Source organism: Capra hircus, chromosome 6 (assembly GCF_001704415.2).
Source record: "Capra hircus breed San Clemente chromosome 6, ASM170441v1, whole genome shotgun sequence".
Classification (NCBI taxonomy): Eukaryota; Metazoa; Chordata; class Mammalia; order Artiodactyla; family Bovidae; genus Capra; species Capra hircus.
Window position 1 is genome coordinate 88010726 of NC_030813.1, and position 21814 is coordinate 88032539.

The 21814-nt window shown below is 39.5% G+C and overlaps 1 protein-coding gene across 1 annotated transcript in view; it reads right to left on the bottom strand.

Moving 5' to 3' along the window:
- The window catches only part of ADAMTS3 (ADAM metallopeptidase with thrombospondin type 1 motif 3), a 292240-nt gene that overhangs the window by 47962 nt on the left and 222464 nt on the right, over nt 1-21814 (bottom strand). Inside the window, exon 5 of the mRNA XM_018049560.1 lies at nt 17425-17624. Coding sequence (XP_017905049.1) covers nt 17425-17624 — 200 coding nt within the window. The remainder of the gene's footprint in view (nt 1-17424; nt 17625-21814) is intronic.

Here is a 21814-nt window from a genome sequence, read left to right on the forward strand (position 1 = left end):
AAACTTTACTTCTTTTCCATAATTTCCCTTTGTGTAAATTTTCAGGAAATGAATTAATTGGACTTGGGTTTGGGTGAACTCTGGAAGTTGGTGATGCACAGGGAGGCCTGGTGTGCTGCGGTTCATGGGGTCACAAAGAGTTGGACACAACTGAGCGACCAACCTGAAGAATTAATTAGATTTGAAATTGACTCCAAATAAGGATTTCTTGATAGTCAATATAATCTAAAAATATATTGGGAAAAAATGAAAAGGAGCTGGAGCAAATCACTGGAAAAAACTGAATAGGAAAAGAAACGATAGGGCTGAAATTTATAACCAGTGTTTGGGGTTGTAAGCAAAGCATTAAGCATAAACATTCTAAGAAGTCATATATCAGATATTACATAAGGCAAATCAAAGTTTATCGATGCAAAACTGAATATCCTGCCACCATGTCAGGCAACCTAAGGAGCACAGGCGGATTTTCTATAAGGTGATCAGGGTTGAGCCCAGAATATTTATTAAATTACTTGAAAAATGGGGTAAATAGGATATTAACTTTTAAGTAACCTTAAATTGGAAGGGATTGCCAATGTGAAGGTGGGGAAAGGTAATGATTTTAGGAATAGTTGATTTACTTGATTAATTAAATCAAGTATTCCTTTCCTTAAGAGGAAAATTCCTTCCAGGTTTGTTCCTTGACAGGACAATTTCTCCCAGGACATTTCCCAGGACATTCTGACCTGCTTTGTCTGACTAGCTGATGAACAGTTTTGTCTGCCTTTGACAAAAAAGAAAAAAAAAAAAGCACTCATATTTCTTTAGGACGGAGGGATGAGGTCTTGAAAGGCCATATTGCTCAGTGCTTAAGGGTATGGGCTCCACAGTCAAACTGCCTGGGTTTGCTCCATGTGACCTTGGGCATCTTGTTTGTCTCTGTGCCTCAGTCTTCTCATCTGTAAAATGGGATAATTACACTACTGTCCTTATAGGACTGCTGAGAGGGATAAAGGAGGTCACATATGTACAGTGCTTAAAGGTACCTGGGCCTTGCAAATATAAAAACAAAAATTGTTAGCCAGCATTAGTAATATTATATAGAAGCAAATAAACGGTATACATGTATAATTTTTTTAAAGAGACTTTTTGTTAACTAAAAGCAAAGAAGTAATGACGGGACCGCCTCATTGACTTTGGCTGGACATAAACAAATCCTATAGTAGACTGGGAAAATATATTACTCTATCCACAGCCATACCTTGTTGAGCAAAAACTTCCAAACACATAGCTGCTTAGATTTGCAGTCCTGTCCTCTATATTTTTACTCAGGGTGTAGCTGTCTCCTAACCTGTCAACTCCTTTCCCCTCACTTCCAATTTCAGAATAATAATGACTACTTTTTTAAAAAATTGAAATACAGTAATTTAAAATGCTGTGTTAGGTTCAGGTGTATAGCAAGGTGACTCAGTTATACTCTTTATTTCATATTCTTTTCCATTATGGGTTATTATAAGATATTGAATAGAGTTCCCTGCACCGGACCGTAGGTCCTTGTTGACTATTTTATATACAGTAGCACTATAGGTAAAGAACTCGCTCGCTGATGCAGGAGATATAAGAGATGCAGGTTCGATCCCTGGGCCAGGAAAATGCCCTGGAGAAGGAAATGGCAACCCACTTTAGTATTCTTGCCTGGAGAATCCTATGGACAGAGGAGCCTGGTGGGTTACGGGCCATAGGGGTGCAAGGAGTCGCACACAACTGAGGCAAATTAGCAGGATTAGCATGTGTATCTCTTAATCTCAAACCTCTAATTTCCCCCTCCCCTAATAACTACCTTTTATGAATAGTCTCATCTAATATTTAGTGAACTGAATTGTGCCTAAGGGTCCTAGAGGCCGGGAACTGATTGACAAATGAGTTTAAGTCTCTGCTCTTAAACTATTGTTGTTTGATTGCTAAGTCGTGTCCAATTCTTTTGCAGCCCTATAGACTGTAGCCCACCAGGCTCCTCTGTCCAAGGGATTTCCTAGGCAAGAATACTGGAGTGAGTTGCCATTTCCTTCTCCAGGGAATCTTTCTGGCCCAGAGATCGAACCTGAGTCTCCTGCATTGGCAGGCAGGTTCTTTATTGCTGAGTCTCCAGGGAACGCTGCTCTTACCATGAATACATTCTAATAGGTAAAACAGGCACTAAGCATGGAAAATATAAATCATCACAAAAAGACATGCAGACGAGGTCATTTCGGACGGGAAAGGGTGCTCTGAAGAAAATCTGAGTGATGAGCTAGAGGATAAGAGAGAGAGGAAGAAGCTACCTGAAGCTGTGGGATTCAGAGCGTGAAGACCCATTTGGACAAGAAGAAAATAGGCAGTTGCCTCTCTGGGGAACAAGTGATCCAGGAAAAAGGGAAGAGCTGGTATAAAAGCTCAACCTCTGTTATCATGAATCTCAAACACTATGAAGGGGACATCGTGATATATAAAAAAGAGACTGAGACCCAGAGAAGTTATGCAATTTGTACCCCAAATGATTAGCACAGCTACAAATCCAGTAAGTCTATATGACACCAATGTCTGTTCTCTGTTATAACCATCTTGCCTGTTTATTTCTTCCTGTCATAGTGGAAGTGCTAAATTTCCTTCCTTTAGGCTCTTTCACACTTCCTTAGGGCTCTTCCCTGGTGGCTCAGATAGTAAAGCATCTGCCTACAATGTGGGAGACCTGGGTTCAATCCCTGGGTTGGGAAGATCTCCTGGAGAAGGAAATGGCAACCCACTCCAGTACTCTTGCCTGGAAAATCCTATGGAAAGAGGAGCCTGGTAGGCTACCGTCCATGGGGTCACAAAGAGTCGGACACGACTGAGTGACTTCACCCACTCACTCACACTTCCTTAAAGATATTTATTTGCTCCAAAAAACCAATGCCACTTTTTGTATTCAATCGCTCCCCTTCTTGAGGTTCTTTTCCCTCTTTTACTAATATTCCCAATTTTCCTTCATCATGAAAAAATAAAGCCCCCTATAATATTTTGTAGCATTTAGTACTGTTTATCACTACATTCATCAATGATATTATTTATTCAAGTTATTTGGCTATATTTTAATAATTGCTCCTTTTCCACTGGCTCACCCACACACGTCAGTGTGTCTCAATGTTTTGTTTTTGATCCTCTTTTCACATACTTTCTCTGCAATATTTCATCCACTGCTGTTTCTTCAACCAATTTCTATAGACTGATGAATCCCAAATATCTCACACTGAATCACCTCTCTTAGGCTTCACAGTCATCTGTTCAGCTCTAGTAAGAGAGCTATCTATTTGGAAATACATCAATATATCTCAAAGTATATTCACCCTCTCCTGTTCTTCTCTCTGAGTATTCTATCACAGTTAAAGATGAAGCCATCTTTTAAAAAAAATTATTTATTTTTGGCCATACTGAGTGGCATGTGGGATCTTAGTTCCCCAGACCAGAGATCAAATCCACACCTGCTGCATTGGAAGTGTGGATTCTTAACCACTGGACCACTAGGGAGGTCCCAAAGATGAAACCATCTTGATTCTTTCCTCTTCTTCAAGCATTATAGTCAGTATATTACCAAGTCCTGCAGTACCTCTCACATCTGTCTCTCCTGTCCACCTTCATGTCCAGCACCTCGGTATGTGTCCTACTCAGTTGGACTGCTGCAACCACCTCTTAAAACCTTTGCAAATATTTTCATTTGGGTAATTTGGGCTCATTTCATCTGTTCTCCAGAAGGACAGGTTATCAGGTTCACATAGCTGTTCTCCATAAGCATGAGGCTCTTATTTTATGGTTAATTATGCTTTGACTTCCCTAGGTATCAAAGGAGCTTTGGGTGGACCAAGGATAGGCAATTCAGCTATAAGGCTTCATGAAGTCTTCCAGCCTTTGGAATAGTGGAAACATACCAAAAGCTCTGGCAGAACTGATTTCTTTCTTCAAGAATGAGAAAGACAATTTGCTTAGCAAACTAAAAAGTTTTTCTGCTGTAGGACCCTTGAAAAAATAAAGGCTGAAACAAACCAGGGAAACAAGTATTTATTTCTTGTTCAGTTAAAATTAAAGGACCTATGAAACAGCAGCACTGTTTGCATATTATGTCATGTTAATTTCACTTGTGATGAAGGGAGTTTCTTCTAGAATGATGGGTCCAGGATATTCCAGGGAAGGTGTACATATTTATACAAGGGGTGGCTGAAATGATGTGTGCTTACTCCAGTCTGTCTCTGTGACCTTGTGTGTTCAATCCACATTGGGGACAGTAAGTTTTTTGAGGTAGGAAGGGATAGTATAAATCACAAGGAATTTGAAGCCAGATGGACTACAGTTTGTCCCCTAATTTGGTCACTTATATATTAATACCATGAGTCTATGTTCATAGCACAATGTCTAACATAGTCTCTTCCTCCAAATCATTCAATTTTATCCTGAATTCTCTTTTTATAACACAGACTAATCTTTAAAATCCTTTCCATAAACGTTCTTCACTAGCACCGTGAATTTCAAACTCCTTAGCATAATACATATATTTTTCTACAGGCAGCCTCAGATTCTTTACCCAGCCTCACCTTCTGCCATCTCCACCTCCAGTAGCACTAAAGACATCATGAGCTACCACTTTTAAAATCTTTATAAAGTCTGTTCCCCATCTTCCCAAACCCATCTTCTCTTTTCTAGCAGGGAAATGCTAATTCATTCTCTAAGTTTCAAGTCAAATGACACATCCTCCATGAAGATTTTATTTGCCAGTTATGTTACTTGCCAAACCACATCCCCTCCTTCTCAGCTGATGTTTACACAGTATTTTGTGGCTGAATCTCTTCAAGAAACTATCACATTTTATTATTATTACTTCTTGATTTGTTTATTTCACTGCTAGAGTTAGCTTCTCGTGAAAAAGGAGCTAAATTGTATTCATTTTTGCCTCCCTAGAATCTAAGAAGACTTGGCCTATGGGAGGGTATGTCTGCTAGGTGAATAAATGTCTGGAGGGCTGATGTGAATTCAAATGGAAAGAATGGATTAAAGATAATTAAAGACAATAACCCAAACCACAGAACCGGCTACAGGATTTGCTCAAGTTGCCTGAACATGTATACTGCCTAGATAAATCTGCCTCGAACTCACAGTCAGCATTTTCAGAAACACTAGCTAAGAAATTAAAAGCAGTGAAGGGATTGAATCATCATTAAGCAACCAATCACCACATTAGTTTGCTAATCCTTGGATAAGTCCATTAACGCTCTGTTAGGACTAGTGCACTTCCAGGAGTATACATTTTCCTGTAAAAGTATTAGGTAGGGAAGCTTGCCATATCCAGCAAAACACATTTATGAATTCCCAGTTCATTGTCTGTCATAGATGGCCAATTTTAGTACATGAGAAAACTGAATGTTCTTAATGATTAATAATTACTTGGAAGTACAAGATTTTTTTTTTCTTCACACATTTAAAAAAGGGAGTTACACTTTTTTTAATGAATTGTTTTCTTTTGGTAAATCCTGAGATTAAGGGATTGACTCAATTCTCTGCAGGGCACTGAACATTTTAATAAGCACATCAGACCCAGATCACCTCACAAATGTTAGCAAATGACAGAGATACCTGCCACCACAAAGTGTTGGTGACGAGAAACTTCTGGCACATGGAAGGAAAATACCTGCCTTCCTCCTCCTCCACCTGCAGAATCTGCTTTATCATCCTGTTAGGGAGAATCTTCAACTAGATTGCTAGCTGATTTGATTCAATCACACAAGTAACTGAATTCTCAATGTTAGGGCTTGAACGGTATTCTAACAAGATAAAGGAACAAGTAAAGACATCAGAATTTTATTTGGCAGGGGATATACAAAAATGCATCCACTTTGCAACAAGAGGCAGTAAAGCCTACGGAGGAAGAGCAATCGTTTCTGAAGGCAGAAGGATCTATCCAGTTCTTTACATTTTTACATCTTTACATTTCAATCTCTTAATTTACAAACTAGGACTGAAAACGAACCTATAGTTGAAGAATTTTCCATAATTCTTGTGAAGCATTTAACATCACGACCAGGCACACAGCAAAGGCTAAATGTTGTGCTAGTTCCTCAGTTCTGTCCAACTCTGCGAAGCCATTGGCTGTAGACCACCAGTCTCCTCTGTCTATGGGATTTTCCAGGCAAGAACACTGGAGTGGGTTGCTATTTCCTTCTCCAGCAGTATAAACCCCCATTCTTAACGACATTAAATCGTTCTTCTGAATCTGAAACTAGATTATTTCTAATATCTTCAAAGATTGCATCATTAGCCTTGAGTCTACACAATCTTGTTTTTTTAAATAGGCCACCCCATCTACGTGAATGGCACCATTATCCAGTAGTATTCAAACCAGAAAGGTGTAAATCACAATGGATTCCTCCCTTCCCTTGAGCTCCCTATTTGATCCACTGACAAATTCTATTGATTATACTATGAATGTTGCTGCTGCTGCTGTTTCGTCACTAAGTTGTGTCCTGCTCTTTGTGACCCCATGGACTGCAACCCACCATGTTCCTTTGACCATGGGATTTCCCAGGCAAGAATACTGGAGTGGGTTGCCATTTCCTTCTCCAGGGAAACTTCCTGACCCAGGGAATGAACCCAAGTCTCCTGCCACCTGGGAAGCCACTCTACTGTGAATACTCCCTTATTGTTGCAATCGTCATTGTCCAGTACACTATCATCTGCCTAGACATCTACAATTGATTTCTAATTGATCTGTCTTCATTGTCCCTAGATCACTGCCATCTATTCTTTACAACACAGAAAAAGGCTTTCAATGACTCTCCACTAATTCTCTTAGAATTCAATTCAGTCTCCTCCCATGACCTAGAAGATGCCTGCCCTCTTCTTCAAGCTCCACCTGACTCCTTGAATGATAGACTCAAGCCACAGTGGCTTTCTTTTTATAACTAAAACACTTGCTCTTATTCAATGGCTCTTTCTTCTTTTTTCAATCTCAACTTAACCATCATTTCTTGGGAGAAGACTGTCCCTACCACTCGTTAGCCCTGTTATTCCCTTTCTAAGCAAACTGTTGGTTCCCTGTAGAACTCTTATCATAATCTTTGATGTGCTTGCTTGATTTCCCCACCAATCTGTAATCTGAGTATGAACAGAAAATGTCTTTTGTGTTCCCAACTAAATACTTGGTACACAGCATTAAAATATTTGCTAAAATACTGAATCAGTTACAGTTTTATTGGATGTATACTATGTGGCTGACATTGTTTCTATGTGTGTGTGCTAAGTCCCTCAGTCCTGTCCAACTCTTTGCAACTCTGTGGACTGTAGCCTGCCAGGCTCCTCTGTCCATGGGATCCTTCAGGCAAGAATACTGGAGTGGGTTCCCATGTCCTCCTCCAGGGGATCTTCCTGACCTAAGGATTAAACCTGGAACTCTTAAGTCTCCTGCACTGGCAGGCGGGTTCTTTACCACTAGCACCAGGAAGCCCTGACACTATTTTAGATGTAAATATGAAGCTTAAAAGGAGAAGGCAATGGCACCCCACTCCAGTACTCTTGCCTGGAAAATCCCATGGATGGAGGAGCCTGGTAGGCTGCAGTCCATGGGGTCACAAAGAGCAGGACACAACTGAGCGACTTCCCTTTCACTTTTTACTTTCATGCATTGGAGAAGGAAATGGCAACCCACTCCAGTGTTCTTGGCTGGAGAATCCCAGGGACAGGGAAGCCTGGTGGGCTTCCATCTATGGGGTCGCACAGAGTCGGACACGACTGAACCGACTTAGCAGCAGCAGCAGCAGCATGAAATTTAAAAATGCATAGTGACTGTACTCAAGGAGCAAACAACCTATCAGAGAGCTACTGCCAGGAATTCACACATTTTATAATAAGGAGATGGTTTGTGAAAGGTTCACAGGAGCTGACAGTTGACCCTGATCTTCATGAATGAAATATTACCATAAAAGAACAATGGAGATGAAGGGGGAGGAAGGAACAATGGGAAGAAAGTTTAGAGACAACAAAGAACAAAGACACCAAAGATGGATTTTAATTGCCATGATATCTTCTACCCATAGCCTTGGTTCTGAACACAATGGAAATTGTGGAAAGATGAGGTTTTCTGAAGCCAATACATTTAATTTCATCTGACCAACAATAACTGCTGTAAGCAAAATAGTACAGAATATATGTGCTGTTATTTCCTCATCTATAAAATGAAGGGATAATAATAATATGCTTCTCATGGTACTTCCAAATGGGAAATTCCATGATTCTTGAGTTTCTTTTTCATAAGATTCTTAAGGGCAGGAATCATTGGACTGATAGTTGAATAAATGTTTAATAAATAGATTCACTTTTACACAATTTATACTCATGCGCTCTTTTTGTTTACTAGTCCCAATATATGTGGACTTCAAATTCTGATACCAGTTTATTATGATGGTGAACACCAACACAGGATCTACCTTCTGGGCTGCTTTTAGAAACAAATTAGGGTAGGTTAATTTTTGTCCATATTAGAATATTAATACTTCTTTAACTTTTCTTTATCCTGTCACAAATAGATATATTAATACACAATAAAAAGGAAAGCTTTGCCTGAGACAAAGAAAGGATAAAAATAAGATAGTAATGCCATCACCCTTTATCACCAAAAGGTGTAAAAGTGAATATGCCAACAAAGAAAATGATTCCCAGAGTCAAGACAAATGGTAAGTACTGTTAGCTGTTGCAGTGGCTGAGAGAAATTCTAGCTTCTAAAAGGATTAGAGTAGATGGAACATATGGCTTTTATGTCCTTTTGACTTTCACTTAATAATTTGGTAAAAGTTAACCAGTTCCAGAACAACAACAGCAAAAAACGTCATGATCCTGTAGGACCAGCTTCTACTTCTTTCAAATCAAACTAACATTTTGAAGAGTGGTCTTCATTTCGTCATCGTTACCAAAATCTGTGCTTCCTGGTATAATCTACAAAGAATTTCTTTATATTCTCCCAATGTATTAAACATAGTAAATATCCATCCATTGTTGGCTAAAAAACTATAAACAGAAGTGAACAAAAAGGAGCAACCTCTCTGGAAATTCTATAATTGCTATCTAAGTTCATTTTCTTATTTTACATTAATCTCCTTCATGTAACCTGTACGTAGTCAAATTCAAATATATGCTGTGCATCTATTTGGAACTTTGAATATTCAACTGTCTTCTCTGACTGGAATTCCCTGTTGTTCATCTTCAAAGATCTAACTTCTAACATTCAGCCATACTTCTCCATACCTCTAGTTCAAAGACACCCTAGTAATCTTCCCCCATAGCAGAGAATCAATACTTGCTTTCAGTCAATTAGCACTTTCTAGATGATTTTATGCATAATAAATTACAAATCTAATTTCCCCTAGTAAAGTATATCCACAAGTGAGGAAACACCTCTATTATACTAGAAGGTTTCTGGTTTGAATAAGTGGATGCCTAAAAGAGTCATTTACTGAGAAAAGGAGGGATAGGCAAGCTTCAATTTATTTGCTCTAAACTCTGAAAGTATCTGCAAAAACACTATGCTGAAACAAAAAATAATAATTTTTAATAAAACACTATTAAATGATACACTTAAAATGCATATTTTATTACATGTCAGCTATGCTTTAATGAAAGTTTATGTTTAAGAGTAAAGAGTTTTTAATATTTTAATATTGACTTTATTTACTATTGTATCATATAATCATTGTATATTTTCTTCCTGTTGTGGTTAAGCAAAAATACATAAATCACTTTCTCTGACAACCCATTTCTACCCATATTTGAAGTCTCTCAAAAAATAGCATTTTATATTATAACCTTTAAAAGTTAAAAACACAATAAATGAAACAGGAGCAAACATCAGATCAGGTGTTCTTTTAATGCATTTACTTTTTTCATTAACCTCATTCTGAAGTAATTTCAGACTTACAAAAAAGATTGGACATACAAAAAAAAGAATTTCCATACACCCCTGACCCAAGTTCTTCAAATGCTAACATTCATCACAACTACAATACACAGTACAAATTTAGAAAATTAATTTTAATGTGATACAATTAACTAACCTAAAGACTCACTTAAAATTTTATCAACTGTTCCACAAATACCTTTTTACTGTTCTATGATCCAATCTATGACATTTTGTTGCCATATCTTCTTAGTGTTCCTAAATCTAGGACAGTTCCTCAGTTTTTCTTTCAAGATTCTGATAGTTTTGAAGAGTATTGGTCAGTAATTGTGTAGAATGCCCCTCAATTTAAATTATTCTGATGGCTCCTCGTGTTGTTTTAAAATACAGTCATATCTGTTTATTTTTTCTCTATAGATGCGTCTGGGAGAAATTTCTAGTTCTATGAAAGAGGATGAGTTAAAAATAAACATAGATGGAAGGCAAATGGAGATTCTCACTTTCATTGATTCATTTGCAAAGAAGCTGGGGATTCAGTGGAGGGCATGTTTCCTCTTAAGGAATCTTATTAAAATCACCTGGGGCCTGTTCACTTGCGACCCCAGAGGAAAGTGTTAACTCAGTGAGCTGTCTTTCCAGTGTCCAAATCCCAAGATTCCCAAGACAAATCACATACAGAACTTTAGAATACCCATTTGCACAGTCATCACTATCATTGGACTTCCCTGGTAGCTCAGCTGGTAAAGGATCTTCCTGCAATGCAGGAGACCTTGGCTCGATTCCTCGGTTGGGAAGATCCCCTGGAGAATGGATAGGCTACAGACCCAGTATTCTTGGACTTCTGTGGTGGCTCAGACAGTAAAGAATCTGCCTGCAATGCAGGAGACATGGTTTGTGATCCCTGGTTTGGGAAGATCCCCTGGAGGAGGGCATGGCAACCCACTCCAGTATTCTTGCCTGGAGAATCCCCATGGACAGAAGAACCTAGGGGGCTGCAGTTCATGGGGTCACAAAGTCGGACGCAACTAACCACACGCACACTATCATTAGGCAATAAGGGCCTAAAACAAAGGAAATACATTTGTGTCCAAAAGGTGGCAACTATCTAATTTAAAATATCAGGTAAACCAAAGCTACTTAACATTACTCTTGACTTATGTTTTCAAGTGTTTTTCTTGGTTATACTTAAACTATGATTAACTGGAGTTAAAATTAAATAGAACTTGAAGTTTCACCTTCCTACCTCCCAATAACCTATCTTCTCCTCCTTCTTCTACTTTGTTAAAGCCACCTGTTTCTACTTTGTTAAAGCACAAAAAAATCATATATTCTCTCACAGTTTCCATGAGTCAGAAATTTGGGAACAATTTGTCTGGGTGGTCCCAGCTTGGTTTTTCTCATGAAATCAAAGTCAGATGTCAGCTGGGTCTGTTCATCTGAAGCCTTGATTAGGGTCTAGAGCGTGCATGCTCAGTCATGTCCGACTCTTTGGGACCCCATAGGCTGTAGCCCGCCAGGCTCCTCTGTCCATGGGATTTCCCAGAAAGAATACTAGAATGGATTGCCATTTCCTGCTCCAGGGGATCTTCCCCACCCAGCGACTGAACACACGTCTCTTGCGCCTCCTGCATTGGCAGGCTTGTTCTTTACCACCAGCGCCACCTGCTATAAGGATGCCACTTGGAAGGCGGATTTCCTGTATGTATGACAGTGGTGCTGGCTTCTGGCCAGAAGTACCTGATTTTCATCACATGAGCCACACCACAGGGATGCTTGAGTATTCTCACAGCATGGCAGTTGCTTTCCGCCAAGGTTTTTTCTACCCTAAATACTGGGGTAGACTTTTTCTCTTTAAGATGTCACTGGTCTTTGTCTGTTCCCTGAACACAATAGGCTTTGTTGCACCTCCCCCAATAAAAGGCAAGACTCTTAATTTTTGGAGAAAATGGTTCCAGGAAGGGTTTTTTGCCTGTCCCTCCCCCCCCACTCCAGGTTAATATTGATAATGAAATCAGCTCAGTGAGGTCTGCATCCCTTTCTCTCCAGATTCTGGTCCTGGCTCATAGGTGGCAAGAGGCTCATGAGATTGCGTGCTGAGATGGGTTCCATCCTAGGCTCCAGACATCACCCTGAGCAAATCCTTTATGATGTTTTCTGCTCTGAGATTCTGGGAAAACTGGGGCATCAAGTGGGGGTGGGGGCTGTGCTGCCCTTGTTTAAATCCCTCACAAAATTGCCATTTTGTTTTGGAGCAAGCCCTGTGCCTGTCAATGATTCACGGCAGATACTTGCAAACATGTCATCTTTCTTCTCATCACATGATGAGCCTTCTGCTTCCCTTTGTAGAACTTAGGGGGGAAAGCAAATTGTGGGAAGAGCTTTGGGTTCTTTACAGCCACTGTCAACCGGCCATCTGCTAAACTCCTCAGTGCTAGACGTTCTATGTTCACGCTCTCCTTTCTTCTTTAGAATTTTCCTGTGAGCACAGCCACCACTATTCACATTTTCCTGGTGAGGAACCTGAGAAGTTAGTACCTGTACAAGCTCTCCTACCATATAGTGCTAGGGGCAGGCTTAGACTCAAGACTCTCTTGCCTTTCCATTATTGTCTTGCACCTCCTACATATTTATTTTTAAATGATTGATACAACTCAGGAACACAAATGTAAGAGATGCAGAAGGCAAGGTTTGTGGGGAGAGGTACAGAGCTTCCATGCTCTTTCCAGGCTCTCACCCTCCCAGCACTGTGATGTGTTCACCAACACAGAAGCTGCTGCTGCTGCTGCTGCTGCTGCTAAGTCGCTGCAGTCGTGTCCGACTCTGTGTGACTCCAGAGACGGCAGCCCACCAGGCTCCCCCGTCCCTGGGATTCTCCAGGCAATAACACTGGAGTGGGTTGCCATTTCCTTTTCCAATGCGTGAAAGTGAAAAGTGAAAGTGAAGTCGCTCAGTCGTGTCCGACTCCTAGCGGCCCCATGGACTGCAGCCCACCAGGCTCCTCCGTCCATGGGATTTTCCAGGCAAGAGTACTGGAGTGGTGTGCCATTGCCTTCTCCGAACACAGAAGCTAGTCACTGTCTTTTGTTTTTAGCCATGCAGCATGTGGGATCCTAGTTCCCCAACTAGGGATAGAACCTGCTTCCTCTGCATTGGAAGTGCAGAATCTTCACCACCAGACTGCCAGGGAAGCCCCTTCCTTGTCTTCTTTTAATGATTACCATCACTGTATTATCATTATCTCAGATTGTGTCACTAACTTCAAATAATTGTAAAAATTCACCTCAATTTTATTGACATTTTAAGCCTCTGTCTCCTCTAGGGGAAAAAAAAGTCACAATAATTTTCCATGTTGCAAGATACTTAAAAAAATATTGAGATGACCAAATGCTAAATTCCTTTCTAAACACTTCTTTTATTATATTGTTAAACTGATTAAAGCCTTCATGTCATTTGTATCCTCTTATTTCAAATCCAAAGTTTCTGTCTGTTCACAATCTACCTCTATGTTGTTTACACTCATTTGTTCACTTATCCGTTCTTTCATTACACAGACGTTTAACATTTAATAATTTAAGAACTCTTTTCAAGACAATAAAGTATGAGACAAATATGAGCATTCCTTTGAAAAGGTGTTCAGTGTAAACTAAAGAGACAACCATGAAGCAAATCACTGGGGCCTAACAGTACTCCCCTGGTTCAGGAATGGCGTGCTAAATATCACCTGGTTTTGGATATGGAAACTATATTTGACTATCAGGTAAACTAAAAGAAGATTGTATTTGCTGACTAGTTAACTAATTTAAAGGTGCCAAACGAGACTAAAGGAAACTGATCTTTTCTCTATCACAGGGACATGTGCATGCATGCTAAATCACTTCAGTCATGTTTGACTCTTTGCGACCCAATAGACTGCAGCACACCAGGCTCCTTTGTCCATGGGATTCTCCAGGCAAGAAAACTAGAGCAAGTTGTTGTGCCCTTCTCCAAGGGATCTTCCCCACCCAGGTATATGAACCCGCATCTCTTGCCCCGCCTGCATTGGCAGGCATGTTCTTTACCATTAGCGCCACCTGGTAACCCCCCCCCCCCATTTCTCCCCAAATCAATGCAAGGAAATAGACTTTTTGCTGTCAGTTTTCTTCTATAGTTTCTGCCTGAACCCTGTGACATGTAAAGTGAAAGTGAAAGTGAAGTCGCTCAGTTGTGTCCCACTCTTTGTGACCCCATGGACTGTAGCCTATCAGGTCCCTATGTCCATGGGATTTTCCAGGCAAGAGTGCTGGAGTGGATTGCCATTTCCTTCTCCAGGGGATCTTCCCGACCCAGGAATTGAACCCTGGTCTCCCGCATTGCAGGCAGATGCTTTACCATCTGAGCCACCAGGAAAGCTCCCTGTGACATGTAAAGAAAGCCTCTATGTTTGGGTAGGGCTCAAGTTTGAAGAGCCATGATTTTAGATAACCATGGGAAGCCATAAAACAAGGCTAGCATAGGAAGTTACTAACTATTCCAAACTTGTCGCGGAAAACAGCAACAACAAAAAAAGCCAACTTATTTCTTTTGCTTCAAATTTCCACGAGATAGTTTCATTAGAATATCATTATTGTTTTTTTTTTCATTTCTCCCACTCTTATTTAATTGATCAGTTTGAGACAGGACATTCTCATTTCAGTGTTACAGATTTAACAGTCTGCAACAGAGCAATGGGAGCATAGGGAGGAGAGGAAGAGATTCAGTCTTCAGTCTGTCATGCCTACAGCTCTCTACCCATCCTACAAAGGAAATCTGAAATTACTGAGTTTCGAGTTTAATTGAAAACCTGAAATGAAAGGTTTTCTATTAAGCCTTTGATTTAATTGGGGGTTGGGGATAGAGGGTTGTGAGCAAGATTGTCTAGTTGATCACAAGGTTTCTAAACCTTGGCACTGCTGATATTTTAGACCAGATAATCCATATTTCTCTATTGTGGAGAGCTGCCCTTTATGTTGCAGTTGTATAGCAACATCCCCGGCATCTCTCACTAGTGGCAGTAGCTTCCTTTCCCAGTTATGACAACCAAAAATGTCTTGGTGCGTGCTAAATTGTTTCAGTTGTCCCCAACTCTTTGCGATCCCTGTGGACTGTAGCCCGCCAGGCTCCTCTGTCCATGGGATTCTCCAGGCAAGAATTCTCCATGCCCTCCTCCAGAGGATCTTCCCTACCAAACCCTGCCAAATGTTCCTGGGTGGCAGGGGCTGGGACAAAGTGCTCTCAGCTAATTGAGAATAAGAAAAATATTTGTGGCTATACATTTAAATGATGTGCAATTCAGCTCTTATCAATAATAAAACTATGTATTCATCATCTGCCTTTTCACTAGGCCTATCATTCAGTTGATTCTGAACTTAGGAAGAGAGGGGGGACTGTTACTATTACCTCCTAAAAACCTCTACATATAGTAATTACTTCAGATGCAAAATGAACTTCAGTTTTAAAAATTATATTCTCTCTTCCAGTTCCATTCTCTGATGCTCGATTAGCTTTAGAATAATTTCTAGTATTGGTGATAGAGACTCAGCCTATTACCTAACTTTTTCAATGGTCTTAAAAACAAAACGTCTTTTGCAATGGTTATAAAACTAAAAATGCAGCACCTTTGTGTTTTCCTTGACACCTCAGCTTACTGTCTGGTGAATATACTATAGCCATTTCTACTTTCCTGTCAACAGAGTCTGTCTAGAAAACCTTGACAATCCCATGTGCCCTTTGAAAGACAAAGCAAAAAAATCCAGGAAACAAATCCCTACAGACCTACTTTAACCTGAAGCTTCCTGATGGATTAGAGGATTATTGAACATCTTGTACAATCTTTTAATTTTATAAACACAGAAACTAAATCCCAGGAAGGGACATGACTATCTAGGGTCACAAAGTCAACCAGGAACATAGCTAGAACTAAAGCCTCTGCCTCCTAAGTTCCAATTTGATAATCTCAGCACTTCACAGCTGCTCCCTCTAAAGTCTTACCGAACTTATAATACAGTGCCTACTGATATGTCTTTTTTTTAAAATTTTTTTTTTATTTTTTAAATTTTAAAATCTTTAATTCTTACATGCGTTCCCAAACATGAACCCCCCTCCCACCTCCCTCCCCACAACATCTCTCTGGGTGATATGTCTTAATAATAGAATGCCTTTTATTGCTCAACCTTTGCATTTTTTTTTTGCATCACTCTTATCCTTGACTAAATTATAAGTACTGTGAGGACAAAGACTATTCCAAATCTCTACTGCATTACTCCAACAGCCTTCCTAGCAAGTCTATCCTGACTGACTGCCTCCCTAGTGTAGAAGAAAGTGGTCCAGGGGCACAATGAATGATGCAAGTATTAATAAAAGTAGCATCTTCAGGGGAATTTGCTTTCTGTGTGCTAAGCAGTCTTCATAACTGGGATCTGTGCCAATAAACAAATAAACATGTGTCTGAGTTTCTACACTATTTTCCATTTCACAGAGACACAATATATGTAGAATTTTATACACTGGCATCTAATGAACAGAATATATGTTTAACATATTGGCTTAAATATTAGAATAAATAAAATCATGATTAATAAAATTAAGAATTGTTGGAAATCTAACCTTAAGCATGGAAATAAGGCAAGATACCCAAAGAAATCACAGCAAAAGTCAAAAGCTGAAAGAGAGAATAGGCTTAGGTAATACATTTGCCAGAGTAATACGGTATTTTATCATTGTAGGAGATGATAAAACATATAAAACAGAGCATACTACTATCTTAGTTATCTTTTAGAAGCAGGTAACTTATGTATTTTTTCTCCTCAACTGCCCCGTGCCAGTTCACCTGGGGAAAGAAGGACATCAGTTTGAGGATACCAGCTAAATTTCTTCTGGATAAGATTAAGGCTCATAAAGAAGACATAGAGAACAAATTTAGAGTCCTTTATAATTGCAGGGCAGCACTGTGCCAAGAGTTGACTGTGCTTTGTATGTATATTACATTCAACTGCATCATGGTGAAAAATATTACTCTATCCAAAAGCTCTAAAAGCAAGCATGCACACAGAGTTATTAGGCCTAAATAATTCCTCATCATCCTGGGATGCAAAATGATGCTGGAAAGATCCATCTCATTCTTCGTGGTCCACATCAAGTCAGAAGGGCAGTCCTGAGAGTTTTGATTATCCCCAGAACCAAATGAGAACCATAATTGATGTTATAATTCCAGCCCACTATAATTTTTTAAATTTAAGATTTCTCTTCGATGACAATGGATCAATAGTTGATCATGCAAAAGAAAATTTCACTTCATGTTTCCTTTAGTTTTGCATCTTGTATGTTAAATCTGTAGATCAATTAATGAATTGAATGCAGTTACGTACACATTTTGAATGTGGGGTGTAGTCATGGAAGACCTCATAGAGGTTTCCAAAAACAGAGCAAAACAGGAGAAGTGAATTAAAAGATCAAAAAGCTTCAGAAAGGGAGTCACTACTCACAATGTTCATCAGGGTGAGGAGGTAGTTTTGGACGTGCTCTTTGCCATGGAAACGGACCACAGAGTCATCCACTCCCAGCAGTACCTCGATGTTGTAATCATTTTCTCCTGCGTGTCTGCGGCGCCTCATGGTTTCATTCAGCTGCTGGTCAATGCTGCTGTAAACAGTACCTAGATCATCAAGGCCTTCCAGATCCGACTCTATTAAGAAACAAAAGGAATCCAGGCATTTCAGTTTTCCCAATGGGCCTTCTAAGGACTTCTTACAAAAAAAAAAAAAAAAAGGATGTTCTTGGGGGGCCTGTCATTATCATCCACAGTCACCAAGATGCTGCTTGTCAGTTTATGCCTTCAATAATGTGCATATGCACTCGTGACTAGACAGATGTCCTAGAAACTCAACATGGAACAACACAGGGAAAAATAGTATTCCTGCACGAATAGCAGTGCCACCAGCCAGACGGATGGTTGCAGGAGGGACAGAGGACTTCCTCCAGCTCTGTCCTTGGTGCGGAGCACAGGAAGTGGGAGTACAGAACATGTGCGGGCTAAGCAATTATTAAATAAGTGGAGGCTATTAATTTCAGAGTCACAGACTGATAAGTTTACAGTGGTTAGCTTGTTACTTTCATCATGGACTATGGAATTTGTATCATATAAGTCCAAATCACTTCTTTTTCCAGTAGCTGCAGCTTAAAAATAAAACTGTAGCATGGCAACACAACAGCATTTAGTGGTATGGTGATCAGTTACCATATATTACTTTATTTTTTATAAGTATGGTTTTCTAGTGAATGTTGCTAGGCAGACACTACAGGTCTTCCACATGTTACTGGCCTTCATCTGGATAGCAGGCTGCTATGATAGGTATATATCTGAATCTTTAAGATGCTTAAGTTAAAAAAATCAGTCACAAAGGGGAGAAGGTGGGATGATTTGGGAAAATGGCATTGAAACATGTATACTATCAGGTAAGAAACGAATCACCAGTCTGTGTTCGATACAGGATACAGGATGCTTGGGGCTGGTACATGGGGATGATCCAGAGAGATGATATGGGGTGGGAGGTGGGAAGGGGGTTCAGGATTGGGAACTCATATACACCCGTGGCGGATTCATGTCAATGTATGGCAAAACCAATACAGTATTGTAAAGCAAAATAAAGTAAAAATAAATTTTTTTTAAAAAGAAAATAAAAATTAAAAAAAGAAAAATAGAACTATAAAAATTTTATTTTATGCTGTGGAAGGAATTTAATTCTTTTACTTTCCAAATAGATATACATATACATAGACACACATCAAGTGATATACAGATAGCCATACACATACATATCTCTAGAATACCTTTCTATCTACTTACCTACCTACCTGGAGAGAAAGAGTAAGAGAGGCATTTTTAGGTTCTAATTGTCTCAGATTTTGATTATCATAGTTTTGGTGAAGAAAATGCTTTGGTGCATTAAACAAATAAAATATATTCCTGAAATACTAAAAAAGATATTAATGAAAACTGCTCATATACAACTGAAAGAATCCTCATTCCCATTTCAAATATATAAAACCTGGAAAGGATTTTATTTTACATACTGCCTTGATGACTAAAACAGCCACATATCTAAAAACAAGTTTGACAGAACCAATTCTGACTCATGTTTTATACGAAGGCTTATTTAATGTTGTACGGAGGCCTGTAAGCCATTTGAATTGGTGTCTGACATTAATGAACAGACACTTTCCTCTCCACCTCTGTGGTTTTAGTAAAGTTGAGGGGGAAAACGTGGTGTCTCTTGGTCAAGAAGATTGAGGACCAAGCCTTAGCCACATGGGAACTGAACTGCAGAAGTACAGGTCTCACTCATATTCTTTCCACTTTTTAAAAACACAGAGAAGCAGCAGCACCCTCCCCTGTAAGTATAAGTAGAGGCTCTAAATGTGACTACTCAGGTTAGAAAACTAGACTGTAACTCACTTTGACCCAAGCTCAAATGCTGGATCGTTAGCTGGGAATTTTCTCCTCATAAGGGAATCACACTGGCTCCACAGTATGTACATAACTCTCACCACCGTCCACATCAAACAGAAAGCTTTCCTCAAAAGCTGTTTTTAAGGGCTGTGAACCCACACAGAGCAGAAGACTACACCTGCAAACAACCTTCCTATTCAACCTCAGTCTCTTCAGACACTTGAGAATGTGAAAGATTGTGATAGCCAGTGTTCAAATAGGAAATTCACACACAAACTCCCAGTTCTAAAAATGGCTCTCTTTGGCAGAACTGTCAGTGACGGTCTCCAATGGAAATATCCCAGTAAAGTCATCATGTCATTAAGTCTGATGCATGAATGAAGCAGGCTGAATACCTATTTCAGGACAGTTCATTCTGCTCTAAGTAAGACACCTTTGGTTTGGCCTTTGCATTCCTCTTCAAATTGGTGGTTTTCTGGTAAGAGAAGAGAATCTATTTTTTCACTGCATGAGGAACTCAAGAAGGAAGTCTTTTTCTTTCAACCATTGCTTTTATTCTATCAAGAACACTTCTGCCCCTATTTCCTCTTGTGCTGTGCAATGTTCTTTTCTGGGATTCCTAAAGTGGGCAAATGTCAAATATCAAAAAAAAAAAAACAAAAACAAAAACCAGTAGTGGAATAACTTCTGGTGATTTTATTTATACACCTCCGCATTAATTACAAATTGTTCTGAGGCTGTGACATCTTTTCATTCACAATGAATTTTCCTAGTATGTCTACATTACAATATAATGATCAGATATACCTGGTTTCAAATCCTGGCAGTGCCACATCCCAGCAGTATGATTTTACTTAAAACTAACCTCTCTGAGCCTCAGTTTTCTCATCTGTATAATGGGATAATGATACCTACTTTGCAGAGCTGCTGTGATTCTGATTAACGTTAGTAAAAATAGTGTCTACAGTACTTAGTCATAAGTGCTCAACAAATAGTTCTGCTACTACTACCATGATGATGGTTATGGTGGTGGTGATGATTTCCTGTTAAGAGAAGATTTCTACACTTTTTAAAGCTTCCTACATTTTATTTTATATATCAAAAATGAAATGGTTATATTTCTTTTGAAATAAAGGTGAGAAAAAATCTGGAATTAGTCAAGGAAAATATGAAATGCTGATAACTTTAGAACGAATAAGGGTAACAGTATCTCTTGTGGAGCGCAAAGCAGATAAAGCAGAGGAGAATCTAGAATGCTTACTTCCAGTTGAAATTAGGATTAAATTCAATCTTGCCTGGAAAATCCCATGGACCGAAGAGCCTGGCAGGTTATGGTCCACAGGGTTGCAAGAGTCAGACACGACTTAGTGACTAAACCACCACCAATGAGACAAACTTGCTTAGCTAATACCAGCTTGGACAGAGTTAGTTTAGAAATAGCGCTGATCTTCACTCAATGAGTACTTATTGACTACTCATGTCTGGCAGACCCTGAGAAAGTGAAAACTTCTTTACATGTTAATTCTGGGAATTACACAGTTGTACCAGATTCATATTCAGAATGAAGCTGAATTTGTATCCTGTAGTCATAATCAATTATGTAAGCTTAAACTTGTGGAAGTGTCCATGGGTTACACACTAAATAGACCTAATCAGGGTATTGAGTACATGTGTGCCTTCTAAGGCACTTCAGTTGTGTCCAACTTATTGCGACTCAGTTGACTGTAGCCCACCAGGCTCCTCTGTCCATGGTATCTTCCTGGCAAGAACTGGAGTGGGTTGCCATTTCCTTCTCCAGGGGATCTTCCCAACTCAGGAATTGAACCTTCATCCCCTGTGTCTCCTGCATTGGCAGGTGGGTTCTTTACCACTGGTATCACCTGGGAATCCCAGTGAGGGTATTAGAACACACCTATTGTTAATAATTCATGCTTTTATAAAGCTTCAGAGTTTAAAAGAGGACACACAGACTTCCCTGGTGGTCCAGTGGTTAAGAATTCACTTGCTGATGCAGGGGACATGGATTTGATTCCTGGTCTGGTAAGACCCACATGCCATGGGGCAACTAAGCTTGTGTGCCATAACTACTGAACCTTTACTCTAGGGTGTAGCTCCACAACAAGAGAAGTCACTACAATTAGAAGCTTGTATACCACAACCAAGAGTGACTAACCACTCTCACTGAAACTAAAGAAAGCTCACGTGCAACAAACAAGACCGTAGCCAATAATAAATAGTGTTTAAAAATATAGTATATAAAAAAAGCAGACACACACTTTTACAAAATTTTAGATACCTCTGTGTCTAATTCTAACATTCTCTTTGTGCCCCTATAAATACAGGAATAAGAACAATTAACGGTGAAAATGATGCTAATTGGGCTTCCCTGGTAGCTCAGATGGTAAAGAATCTGCCTGCAACGTGGA